General features: G+C 49.9%; 1 protein-coding gene across 6 annotated transcripts in view; it reads right to left on the bottom strand.

Annotated features, from left to right (window-relative positions):
• The window catches only part of BOLA3 (bolA family member 3), a 30,147-nt gene extending 17,076 nt beyond the window's left edge, over positions 1-13,071 (bottom strand). For 2 of the 6 annotated variants that reach the window (XR_014017397.1, XM_081253476.1), the window contains exons 1-3: positions 12,917-13,071; positions 10,643-10,766; positions 8,441-8,529 (exon numbers count right to left, since the gene is read on the bottom strand). Coding sequence is in view for 4 of the 6 variants with exons in the window: in XM_081253476.1 (XP_081109602.1) it covers positions 8,441-8,529; positions 10,643-10,766; positions 12,917-12,970 (267 nt within the window). In the remaining 2 variants the exon portion in view is untranslated. The other 4 variants (XM_081253477.1, XR_014017398.1, XM_081253478.1 and 1 more) reach the window with 4 other exon arrangements.

Here is a 13,071-nt window from a genome sequence, read left to right as displayed (position 1 = left end):
TTCTTTCGGCAGTTGTTCCTCCCTCCCCTCCAAACCCGAGTCCAGAGAGAGGCTGCAGTGTACTGTGGCTCCTGGACTCCAGGTGGCTCCTGATTCAGGACAGGCCGATCAAAGGCCCTCCCTGGCATCCTTTGAAGTGGAAGTTGGAAGGACAGTCTGTCTTTCTCATGATCTGCACATTAAGATATAAACATTAAGAGCCACTGGCAGTATCGTCGGTTGGGTACTGGCAGCACGTGGTGGATGCTGATTTACAGTAGGAGACGATAAAGCTGATCTGCAGAGCAGCAGACAGGAGGCAGGGAGCCCCAGTGGCGGTGGGGTTCCTGTTCCTGACATGTAGCTGTAACCCTGTCCTCTCTGCAGGTTGGCTCTTCAACCCTTCCTTCAATATGTGTAATCCCCAGCGTCCTCCTAGTAACGCACAAGTGTGTCAGTTATCGATTGCTGCATAAGCATTCACCCCGGAATTCCACGGCTGGAAACAACAAACATTTATTATCTCACTTGTTATCTCTCAGCGTTTATGGTCTCAATAGTTTCTATGGGTCAGGAAATGAGAAGTAGCCTAGCTGAGTGGTTCCAGCTGTTTGCAGTCAAGGTGTCAGCTGGGGCCACAGTTTTCTGAAGGCTTGGCTGTGACAGACTTGGAAGGATCCACTTCCAAGACGAATGGCTCTTGTCTCGGCAGAAGGCTCAGTTCTCTATGGGCTGCCGGCAGGCCTACTTCATTGGCTGTTGCTAAGAGGCCTTGGCCCCTCACCACACGGAGCTCTCCACCGGCTGCTTGAGTGTCCTCACCACATGGCAGCTACCTTCCCCCAGAGCAGGCGATCCAAGAGAGCACGGAGGAAGCCACGGTGCCCTGTATGGCCCATAGTCTCCGAAGCTGCACACTGCCGCCTCCATGTTAATCTGTTCTTTAGAAGCAGATCCCCACGTCCAGCCCACCCTCAAGAGGACACTTAGGCTCCACACGAGTAATCAACATGGGCCTAATTCCGGGGTCTTTCTGTTTTCGCGGACCACTGCCTGCTTCTGGCCTCTGGGACTTAGGTGTTTCCTCACTATACCACCTAAAAGCTGTCCTGTGGGGTGTCTGGGTCTTTCGGAGGTGCCCTGGGCCCTCAGGAGGAGTTGTTTTAGCCTGTCTTTTAAACTCTGATACAACTGAGTGAATCTATTCCATGCAAAAGGCAGTTCTGCCTTGGCAGGACACCAATCCCTCCCCCACACTGTGGGGTTAGAGAATAATTTTAAACCAAAAAATGAGGGCACCGTATGTGAACAGAATATTTAAAATTTGTGCTGCTCCAAAGCTCTGGGGCTCAAGGTTGTTTTACCTACATACTTTTATTTCTTAGGGAGGTAAGAGGGATCTTAAGAACTGAGAGTGACCAGTGATTTCTCTGGTGGTCAGTTCCATGAAACACAAAGGAGGAGTCTGAGGAAGGAGTGGTGGTCAACCTGCCATCGCTACGGTGACAGGTCACGTGGAGGACTGAGAGAGGCAGTGGACGTGATTTCTCAGAAAGCTGTCCAGTGGAGAGACGGGAGCACGAGGGCACGAGCCACACTGCGAGGGGCGGGTGAACCCATCAGGGCTCTCGGTTGTAAGCAACAGATACTGACCAGGCCGATGTGAGCAGAAAAGAATGTAGTGAAAGGATATGGGGATAATCATAGAATTTCTGGGAACACTGACGAAGCAGCTTCTGAAAATGGGCTGGAAGAGGAAGACTGGCCAGAGCCCAGATCACGTTGCAGACACAGTGACCACCACCACGGACTCCAGAGACAGCGGCCTGTAACACTGACACCTCCCAGAACACTGGGCATTGCTGCCACAGCTGCCAAAATGGACATGCCACTGCCCCGCTTCTCAGCGTCACTTGCTCCCAATGCAAAGTTCAAGGCAGATCCATCTGGCTGAGTCTAGATCATCTGCCTGTGCCTTGTTTGCCAAGGAGCTAGGAAAGCAAGCCTTTTTAGCTTCTGACACTGGAGGTGGGCTCAACCTCCCACCAAGATGCAAAGGGTGGGGGATCTTCAAACGTGAACAAGACCCTGATCCAGGCAGCCCACACTCCTCAGAGTTCACTCCAGGAAGTAAGAAACTTGAGGGTCCAAGATCATTCTTGTAAGAAGTTTGGAGGGAAAGGGAAACAGAGTGGTGAACTAAGGGAAGAGCAAAACCAAAGGGTCTTTCCTTTTCTCTTTGGTAAAATTAAGGGACCTGAGCAGTTTCACAGAGGAGAAGAAACAAAGTTTCTTGACAAGACAAGGAAGCTGGCACCCCATTTGGCCGCTAGCACCAGGACAGAGCTGTTCAAAGACAAGACCACTTTGAACACAACGACATGCTTCTCAAATAAAGGAACTAAAAGCATTACTCATGACTCCTCAGAAATTTCATATAGTCTCTCTTGGTCTGCTTCTTATTAATTACATTATCCCCATATTAAGAATGTTGCCAGGACTTCCCTGGTGGCGCAGTGGATAAGACTCCTCGCTCCTAATGCAGGGGGGGCCCGGGTTCAATCCCTGGCTGGGGAACTAGATCCCACATGCATACCACAACTAAGAGTTTGCATGCCACAACTAAGGAGCCCTCAAGCTGCAACTAAGACCCAGCACAAATAAATAAATAAATATTTAAAAAAAGAAGAAGAATGTTGCCTAGCGCAGAGCAGGATTAAATAAATATTTTTGTAATGAAAAAAATTTTAGCTGTCTGTTGCCTTTAATTAACATCTAAATAGATATCATACTCTTCTCTAATTACAACATGGAAATGTCCATGAACAAAATAGATAAATTGTTTGTCATAGGCCTAGGAAGGAATGGTGGCAATAGGATACACCCAAGGTTTCAGCAGCAGCATCTACGCAGCCAGGGCGTGGTCAGTGTTTGGGGACAGAGGTGAATATCCGCAATCCGTGCATACTTTTGATTTCTTCTTTTAGTGCCTAAGGAAGCAGAACAGCATCATCATTGTTTGTTTGTATTTGACACTGATTACATACATACATACATATATTACATTTACATAGCTCTATCTCTGTAGGAAACTTTGCACACACTTTCTTTAAGCAATGTTTCCTTTTTATTTTTGGAATCAGTATTGAAGCCGGCTCAAAAATCAAAAGGCATAAAAGGCATGCAGTAAAGTCTCCCTCCCACACCTGTCCCCCAGTTTCCACCTCCAAACCAAATAGAGAACTGTTGGTATTTTCATGTGCATCTTTGCAAGGATTTAAAAATGCATATTCAAACTAATATTAGTATATATTCCATCCCAATACCTTTTTAAAACACAAATGATAGTATTTCAAACACACTGTTCTGCACTCTCTCTTCCTCTAACACTGGGGGTCTTTCCATATCAGGCATAAGGCACACCCTCATTCTTTTTTGTATCAGCACAGCATCCATTATATGTATCCATTCCATTATATGTATACATATGTATCCATTCCACATATGTATTCCACATATGTATACATTCCATTATAGGTATCCTAACTTTTTAGCCTGTCCCCTAATGAAGAACTTTCAGGCTGTTTTTTGTGTTTTGCTATTTTGAGCAAAGAATAGCTGTTCTTTAAAACCACACTGGGAGTTCCCTGGTGGTCTAGTGGTTAGGATTCCACGCTTTCACTGCGGAGGCCTGGGTTCAATCCCTGGTTGGGGAACTGAGATTCCACAAGCACAGCCAACATTTTAAAAAATTACTTGAATAAAAGAAAATATACAGCTTCATGTAAAAAAAATTTTTTTTAAATAAAAAGATAAAACCACACTAATCAGCACCAATTCCCCAATTTTACTCTAAATCAGAAAATAAAGTTGTAAATTATGAGATTTGTTTAGGGCTACAAATGATGTCAGGGCCCAAGTGTAAATGGGCAACCACAATCAAATAGATATGTAGCTCCTGCAGTACCAGGAGACAAACTACAGGACCTGAATGAGACACGGGAGTCTAAGTCCTTTTATACTAGGCCCAAGACATCACAGTGGGGTAGACAATTTTTTCCAGTCTATCCAGCAATCTCCCTTCTCCTTTTTCACTTTAATTGTGTACTGCTGGTGGGACTACCAGCTGACCTGTACTGAGGTAGCTATGTGCCCCTGGACCAGCCTGACTGGTCCAGGGAAGGCACATGACTCAAACTGGGTCAATCAGAGTCTTCCCTGGGATTTTTCAGTGTAGAGCCTTCTCTCTTGGTCACCACAGATATACCTTGTCTTATTGCACTTTGCTTTACTGTATTTTGCAGATATTGTGTTTTTTCACAAACTGAAGGTTTGTGGCATCCCTCTATTAACAGATGATGATTAACACTTTTTAGCAAAGTATTTTAAAATTAAGATATGTAGATTATTTTTTTTTAGACATAATGCTACTGCACACTTGGTAGATACAATATAGTGTAAGCATAACTTTTATATACACTGGGAAACCAAAAAAATCCATGTGCTTGATTTATCGTCATGGTCTGGAACCAAGCCTGCAATATCTCTGAGCTATGCCTGCATACTGGAATGTTGTCACTTGGAGGCAACTTGGAGTCCTCTTCCCTATCAAGAAGAGAAAGCCCACCTCCAGGAGGAGAAAATGAGGCCAACATACAGAAACTGGAAGCTCAGAAGAAGAGAATATGAAAGAACAAGCAGACGAACTTAAGACCCTGAATCTAGATAATTTCATTACATGGGCCAATTAATTACCTTTGTTTGCTAATGCTCGTTTTAACTTTGTCTCTGCCACTTACAACAAAGAGAATACTAACACATGCGGTCAAATTTATTGAGTCAGAAGGTTCCTTAGAGATAATCTAGTCTTATCTCCATCTTTGACAAAAAAAGAAATAGAGTTTATCCCTTGTCCAAAGTCAGCAAGTGAGTAACAGCAAGTGAGATAGAACCTGAACCCAGGGAATCCTGACATCCTGGCCCCCCCTGATGCCAGGAGTTGTGGTTGTGTTGGGAGCCAATGAGCTGCCCCACCATCTCCATATTCACAAATAAGCCCCTCAGCTCTGCAGATAAGCAGAAATGCCCCTGGAAAAAGCCTCATGTCACTGCTGCGAGAGGGAAACACAGTGCCCTGAGCCACATGCTCTCTGCTTTCTGCAGGCATGGAATGTTCCCTAGAGGCTGTCCCTGTGTCTCGGCCACAATTCTTAAAGCCTCTGTGGCTAGATGAGGGCCCAGTCACAGCTTCACATGAAAGACCCTGGACAGAGAAACCATCCAGGCTTTGATCCCTAAGCCCTGTGCACTTCCCCTTCCAGGTCCTTCTCCTCACTCTCTTGCGGCCCTCAGAGGGCCCCCCAACACAGGTCACAGGATCTTATAGCTACAGAGGGCCTTAGAGATAACTTGGGTCACTTTAAATAGGTCAGGAAACTGAGGCCCTAGTGGGGAAATGACTTGGTCAAAGTCCCACAGTTTATAAGATCTAGAGTAGGTAAACATTTTTCAGCACCCGCTATGCCCATGGCATTATGCTGGGTGCTGGGGACACAAATGAAAAAGGCATGGGAAAATGATAAAAAAGGTAAGGAAAGTAACTCAAGCCCACAAGAAATGGATCCAGCACAGACCTGTCAGACCACAAGCCAGCTCAGCACTGCTGCGGGTACGGTTAGGAAGAAGCATTTGCTAGCGCACTGGCCGTTTGTGGAGGAGGTAGCCCAGGAGAGGGACGGCTGGAGGTGCAACAGGCACAGAGGCACAGGGCACTGGGCCCAGGAGAGCAGGTGAGGAAAGGCTGGGAACCTGCTGCAATTCACCAGGAAAAGCCTGGCTTTGAGTCAGGCCCACGGAAGGGAGACTGTGGCCGACCACACAGAGGATCGGAAATCCCAGAGGAGGGAGGGACTGGGCTCCACGGGCAACCAGGGTGCCCACCGCAGGGTTCTGAGTAGGGGAACACGGGCAGAGGCACCCTTTGGGGAGGATGATGGACAACAGACAGCAAGGAGGGCAGAGAAAGGGGGAGGGCAACTGCCGTTTACCAAGCGCCTTCCCCATGCCAGCACAAGGCGGGCACGTGCGGCCAGTACCTCACTTGGTCTTCGCCAATGAGGAATCTGAAGCTCTCGTCGCACTGTAATGTGCGGAGCTGGGATGGACCGGCTCACCCGACACAGAAGGGAACATGGTGCTTGCTCTCCTCTGTGTGGCTGCTCCCCAGGGTAGGGGCAGGATGGATGGGGAAGGAATCCTCATCATCCTGCCATCGCTGGGGCCTGGCCCAAAGGATATGGCAGTGACGCCCTCTGCCACTGCCTCCTGCGTCACCCACCCCACGACAAGCAGTGCTTGGCCCAGCAAAGAGGTGCTGTGGTAACCCAGGCAGTAGCTGCTCCAGGTTAAAAGTACACCAATGCCAGGAGGTGAATTCTCTGAAATGGAAAGCCTTTCAGGCATTAAACATTTAATTTCTCTGTAAATCAATAACAAAACCCAGGCCAGCGCTCCTTACTCTCTATAAACTCTCAACAAATACTGATTGAGCTGTTTTATGTACCGGGTCCTTTGTTAGGTGTTGGGGACACAGCAGTGAAGAAAACAGACCTGGGTTGTATAAGTGAATCACTCTGCTGTACACCTAAAACGAATACAACATTGGTAATCAACTATGCTCCCATGTAAAATAAAAATTACAAAAAAAAGAAGAAAAGAAAAAGAAAACAGACCTGGGCCTGGCCTGCATAGTCTGCTTCCAGGGCAACGACAAGTGAGCAAGGCTCTCCAGCTAGGCCGGGGCCAGGGAAGGTACATGCTCAGTAGGGGCCCAGAGGAAACCTTGAGCCCAAGATGACGTAGGTGACATTCTCCCAAGCGGAGGAAATTGCTGCCCCCTGAACTTGGCGCAGGTTCCTCGCAGCATTTATAGGTAACAGTGATGATGATGGTGACAGCGGCTGACATTTATGAAGGACTTACCATGTGTCAGACGCTGTTCTCAGTGCTTTACACGACTTTACCACTAGTCCTCAGAAGAGCCCTTTGAGGCAAATCCTATTACTCTCCCTGTTACAGATTAGGAAACGGAGGCACAGGGAGGTTAAGTAACTTGCTCAAGGTCACACAGCAGAAAGTAGCAGAGCCCAGATTTGAAATGTGGGCAGTCCAACTCCAGAACCTGCATCCTTGTAACCATGGCTTCAGGCCAGGGGATGTGCTGTACTTAACAGCACCCCCCGGAGCCCAGTTGCACTAGGCAGCCTGAGTAGTTTTGATAACAAAACCCAAAGTCCTACCAGGTGGGGATGATCTGGGCCAGTTGGGTCTTCCCTGCCTTGTCTTCTACCTTGGCTCCAATCCCTGGGATCACATGGGGCTAGAACTGCTTCTGGAGGACAGAAGCGGTTGCTGTTCCACCCCAGACTGCCCGGTCAGACGACCAGCATGCCTTAGGGCTGTACGTGCCCACATCCAAGTGAAGGTGGACTCCACGAGGATTCCAAAGATGGATCCAACAAGGAACCGGACCACAAAGGGCTCGCAGGGCCAAGGGATGGCGGCAGGGACCTAAGTATCCAGGACACAAGGCAGAAAAGCCTGGAGTCAGACAGTGGAGGGCATTCATTCCCTGCCGGGCAGACGGGAAGGCAGCACTTGAGCCTGGCAGAGGACTGAGGGAGGCGCAGCCCAGGCAGGAGGTCGCATCTGGACAAAGGTCCCCAGGTGCGTGGAGAGACCGATGGGCAGGGCCCAGAGGGAGGGTCTGGGCCAGGAAGGGTGGGGAAAGGCCTGGAAGAGCAGTCTGGAACAGCTGGACTCGGCTTTCACGACCAGAGCTGTGCTTTGCAAAAGTTAAGCTAGTTCACAAAGTGCAACTTTCCAGAATGATGTCAAACACACTGGCTGAATGGGGTGAGTTTATAGACATAGGCCCAAGGGTCAAGGCTGGAATAAATTCCAAGTAAAAGAAGCATAGAAAATGAATACATTGGGCCTTAGTCTGGTTTAATCTGACGTTCCAGACCCCTGCTGTTGTCACTGGGTCTGGGGCCGCTGGAGCAATTCTCAATCAGGCCATCCTTCAATTTACCCAGTTTAGGACTACTTTAGTAGTCCTAAAAGAGGCTTAAAAAAATGTCCAAATCTACAAAAACATATATATTTTAGTACTCCTGTGTTTACTATTCAATATGCAACAATAACAGTATATAGTAAACATCGGTAGCACTACACAGGGAAATGCAAAATAACTATTGGGTGGCTTGTTTTCAATTTTGAATAAAATTCATATTTGCCTACAGTCCGATCCCAGATAGTTCGTTTATGTTTTTCTCGGATCCTGAGTCCTGTTCACATGATTGTGGTATTGCATTAGTCTTTCCTAGGACTGGTGGTACAATACCATCCCCACTTGCATGCCCTTTCAGATGCGGAGACCAGTGGCAAAGCGTCTACTGACCTGATTTACCATCTGGTGCTGCTGGACAGTTCTCTTCTCCTTAAATTCTTCTGATTCGATTTGAATTTCATACATTGCCCCACAGCCTCCTGAAATAAATGTGATTTGAAAGTGTTTCAATTATTAAGTTACAGCAGCCACAGTTCCTTATGTCCTTGAAGTAAGTACCACACAATCCAAAGAAGGTCTGAATGCTATCATTCAGCAGAAAGTTGCTAAGATTGTTAGAAGATCATGGCCCACAATCTGACCACGGCCTCCTCCTGGCAGACTGCCTCAATCCAAAACATGCTCTTCCTTTTGTAAGGCACCTGCACTGCCCAGAATTTTGCTTTTGGGGTAGGAAAGATAAGGCGCAAAACATGTAAAGCCTAGGAAATGTAGGTTTTCCTACTGTTCCCTTTTATTAAGCCAGCAAATGCCATGGAAGAAGGTGGGAGGGACTGAATTTCAGTGCTCCCAAAGGACTAGCAATTGGTATTTTTAAAAATGCAAAAACACACTAAAATCTGATTCAAAAACCATGTGCAATACTATCCAAAATAAAAGAAACAAGAAGCGTGAGAGACAGGGACACAGCATGACAATAAACAGTGAAAACATGCTGGTCACGGAGCTGGGCTCTCCAGCACCCCTGCTCTACAAGCAGCATTAAGGGTTTCCCCCTGGGCTGCGGCAGGGAGCGGGTGGCTATCCGGGGATGCTCTCAAGGCAGAGCTTGCGTGGACCCATCCACCCCCAGCCCGAGCTTTGTCTCCACATGGCTGGAGAGCTAGTGCTGATGACTGATGATAATAAAACGTGCTGCTCCAGCATGACACAACGCAGCAAGAAAGAACTCAATAGCCTTTGTTAAGCTTTTTCCATGGGTTCTAGGAGCCTAAGCTTTGGCTAAACCAAGGTTCCTATAGCCTTGATCCCCTTTCTGCACTCTACCCAGGGCTAGGCAGAGTGAGACTGGAGGTCAAGTTCCAGCTCTCCCCTAACTGGGCCTGAGGCAGGTACAGGACTGGTGACGTCAAGCCCTCAGCACTGGGGCTTCCCTGGTGGCACAGTGGTTAAGAATCCGCCTGCCAATGCAGGGGACACGGGTTCGAGCCCTGGTCCGGGAAGGTCCCACATGCCGCAGAGCAACTAAGCCTGTGCTCCACAACTACTGAGCCTGCGCTCTAGAGCCCACAAGCCACAACTACTGAAGCCCACGTGCCTAGAGCCCGTGCTCCGCAACAGGAGAAGCCACTGCAATGAGAAGCCCGCCCACCGCAACAATGAGTAGCCTGCGCTCGCCGCAACTAGAGAAAGCCCGCGCACAGCAATGAAGACCCAATGCGGCCAAAAATAAATAAATAAAATAAATAGATTAAAAAAAAAAAAAAAAAGACCTCAGCATTGCCCTGGGACCCCTGCAGAGGGCTCACCCAACCTACCATTCCAACAGATCTTTAGATTGGTTAATTTCCTAGAGTGTCCAGAATAAAACTACTTTCTAAACTTTCTCCCTATCCTTGTAAATGTTATGTTCCCAGAGAAGCCAGTAAGCCCTCGAGCAAAGCAGAGTGACAAAGACTGGGTCTCGGTGTGGGAGATGCAACCCCTGGCCAGCTCTTCCACATGTGTGTCTAGATAAAGGCCTTATCTTCCCCGTCTGCTGTGGGCAGAAGCCGATATCCCAGCCCGCTCCTAACTCACAGTCAGCCCGAACTTTGAGGTGCCAGCGGCCATCTGAGAAAGGCAGGGCCTGGCTGGGGCTGGTCACTGGGCTCAGGACACAGTCTGCAATGGGTTCTGGCTCCGCCGCCTATTCCCTGTGAAGGGCCAGGCAGGTTCTTAGACCTCTCTGGGCTCGTCTTCCTGGAGTCTGTTCTAGCTCTGCCATTCTAGGGTGTCAGAAGAGTGTGGGGACATTAAAGTCTGGCTCATCTCAAAGTCAAATTAAAGGCTGTGGACCTGAGCCCCAGGGTGACTGAGAGAGACCTAGTCTGAGCTGCGCCAAGCTGGCAACCACAAGTCCTCGCAGTTCCCCGCCCATGTTTCTGCATCCCCACCTCCACCCTTCCAGCGGGAGAGGCCAAGGCCTGTGTCCAAAAGCCACACGTACTGAGAAGCCACCGATGGCGAGTTCCTTCCAAGCCCCCTGCCCTCTACCCTTCCAGTGGGTAAAATCTTCCCAAACTCTGTGGGAAAGATGAGAGAAAACTTTACCTGAAATGTCAGTGACTTTGATAGCTGTGGCTCGAGGAAATTTTTCTTTGAGAATCTGGGTCACTTTGAGCTCCCCCTCCGTCTGCGAGGCAAACATGCGCTGGGCGCAGTGGAGAAGACGAAGCTGCCACAGAACAGAGGAGAGTCACTGTGCAGGCCCCCCCTGCCCTCCCCTGCAAGGCAGGGCCCCGGGCTAAGTCAGGGGGACTGCATGGCGTCCGATGTCCATTTAAGCTCCCCAGGATGCAGAATAAACTTTTTTTGAGGGGGGAGTGGAGTTGTAAAATAACTCACTTTGACTCTAGAGATAACAAGGGCCTCAACTTAATTCAACAGATGTTTATCCTCATGATAGTGAGACACTATCATGATGACGGTTTAATAAGTGAGGCACCTGAAGCACTAAGTAATAGGCCAAGGTTGGATCCCTTAGTAAGATGCAGAGTCAGGAGAGGCCGGGCAGCAGCCTGGCTCAGGCGTGCCCTGCTTAGGCCAGCATGCCATTGACCATGTACTGATGGGGCCAAATGCCACCGACGCTTTAGGCCTGATTAACATTCTACATTCTCTCCAGTGGGATGTAACCCTGTGACCTACTGCTCAATAAGCCAGCTACCCTTTGCAATTCTGACTGGGAGAAGAAACAGAATTCTATTAAAGGACCTGAAGTCAGAACATTTTTAGATTATTTACCACTGGCAGTAACACTGCCCCCTCCCCCAATGGCTACCCTGAGGACCCAGTGCTTCTGATGGGAACGTGTCTCAACCCTTACGGAAGAAAAAGCACAAAACCGTGTCGGCAGCCCCTTGGCTGGGCTGAGCACATGCTGAAAGGGGAGACTGAAAATAGAGCATGGCAGGCCTTCAAGGTCAGGCTAAAGATTTTGGAGTTTGTTAGACAGGCTTCTTGGTGCCAAAGTAACAGTGCCTTTTGAAGCAAGTCAGGAAAGATTCCCAGATAACGGTTTCAATACAAAGGGAGTAGTACCCGGCATCCCTAACTGGGGGAGGAAGGCGGGTGGGGCGCTGTTCATCAAGTGCTGGTGCTGAAGGTAACATCCCTTCACCTCCTCAGTCCTGCCCATCCTCAGGCCTTTTCTGACGGCCCAGAGCAGGGGCCTGGGTTATAGAACCTCAGAGCGCCCTCTTTAAAATGCCCTGTGCACTGACTCTTTCACCAGCTGGTCTTAGAGGCCAAGACTGGGTCTGTCTTCCAGAGCTGAGCCAGGGCAGACCCTCAGGAGGACTTGGGTTATGGATGTATGAGTGAATGAATGAACGAGCAGGGGAAGAACCACACGATTCAGGGCATATGTGCTGGGCACCTGCAAAGAAGTCCTGATTCCAGCAGGCAACTGAAATGCAGGGCAGGAGAAAGATCTGGAGGGAGGCTGGCTGAGCGATGTACACAGGGACACAATCTTAAGCTGTGGGCCTGGGCAAGACTGGGGGGGCGGGGGGGAATGGGACCTCCTCTGAAGACACTGCCCTGGGGGGCAAAGGCAGAGGGTAGCCAGGTGGCACGCAGAGGCAGCAATCACTAAGGAGTGAGGGTGGTTAGCACTGCTGACTCCTTGGGAGAAGCCTTTTCCTCATCTCAGCTGATCTGCAGGCAGCGGCCTTTAAACCAGTAATCTACTGACAAAATCCCCGGAAAGCCGACTGTCCGCTCTGAATGTCACCAGCAGAAGTGCCCTGCATGCGTGGGGGAGGCAGGTCCAAGAGAAGGAGGAATGTGAGAGGAAAGCGAAAGAAGTGGATGAAGTGAGGAAAGAATGAACCAGAAACGGGGAAGAGAAAATCAGCAGGGCACGTGGTGAGTGCCCTCGGCTGGCTTCCTACCCCGGAAGTATGGGATCTGGGGAGGGTCAAGGTCACAGAAGCCAGGCGGACTTTCCGGAGCCCTACCCAGGCAACAGTCCCCGGCACGCACGCCGCGACTCCGGGCTATGAGTCCCATGTCTTCGGCTCAGTAAATCAACATTGCTTTTTCCGTGCCCGCTGTATTATGACCATCTCTTCCCCTCGGCCTCACCCCCCACTCCGATCGGGAGCTCCCCCAGCACGCGCCGGGCCTGACACTTCTCCCAGTGCCCGGAGGCGGGCCCACGAAATGAACGAACCAACGAGTGAGTGAATGAGAGAAATGAACAGCAGGCCCTGGGCCCGGCGCGCCGCCCGCTGTGGACCAGTTCCGCGGCCGCGGCCGGCCCCGCGGTCCCAGCGCAGCTCCCGCCCAGGGGAAAGCAGCCCGATCCCCACCCGCGCTCACCCGGCGGGTTCCGCGGAGCAAAGGCGCTGCCGCGGCCGGGCTCCACGCCGCCATGCCCGGCCGACGCGGCCCGCCGTCTGAGGTCGCCTTGTCGCCCAAAAGACGTGGAGCCTGGGACCAGGGCCGCCGCCGCCGCGGGCTAGGCCGCCCCCTGC

Source organism: Mesoplodon bidens (assembly GCF_964165515.1).
Source record: "Mesoplodon bidens genome assembly, chromosome: 14".
Lineage (NCBI taxonomy): Eukaryota > Metazoa > Chordata > Mammalia > Artiodactyla > Ziphiidae > Mesoplodon > Mesoplodon bidens.
Note: the sequence above shows the minus strand (reverse complement) of the source record. Positions and strands in the feature narration are given on the sequence as shown.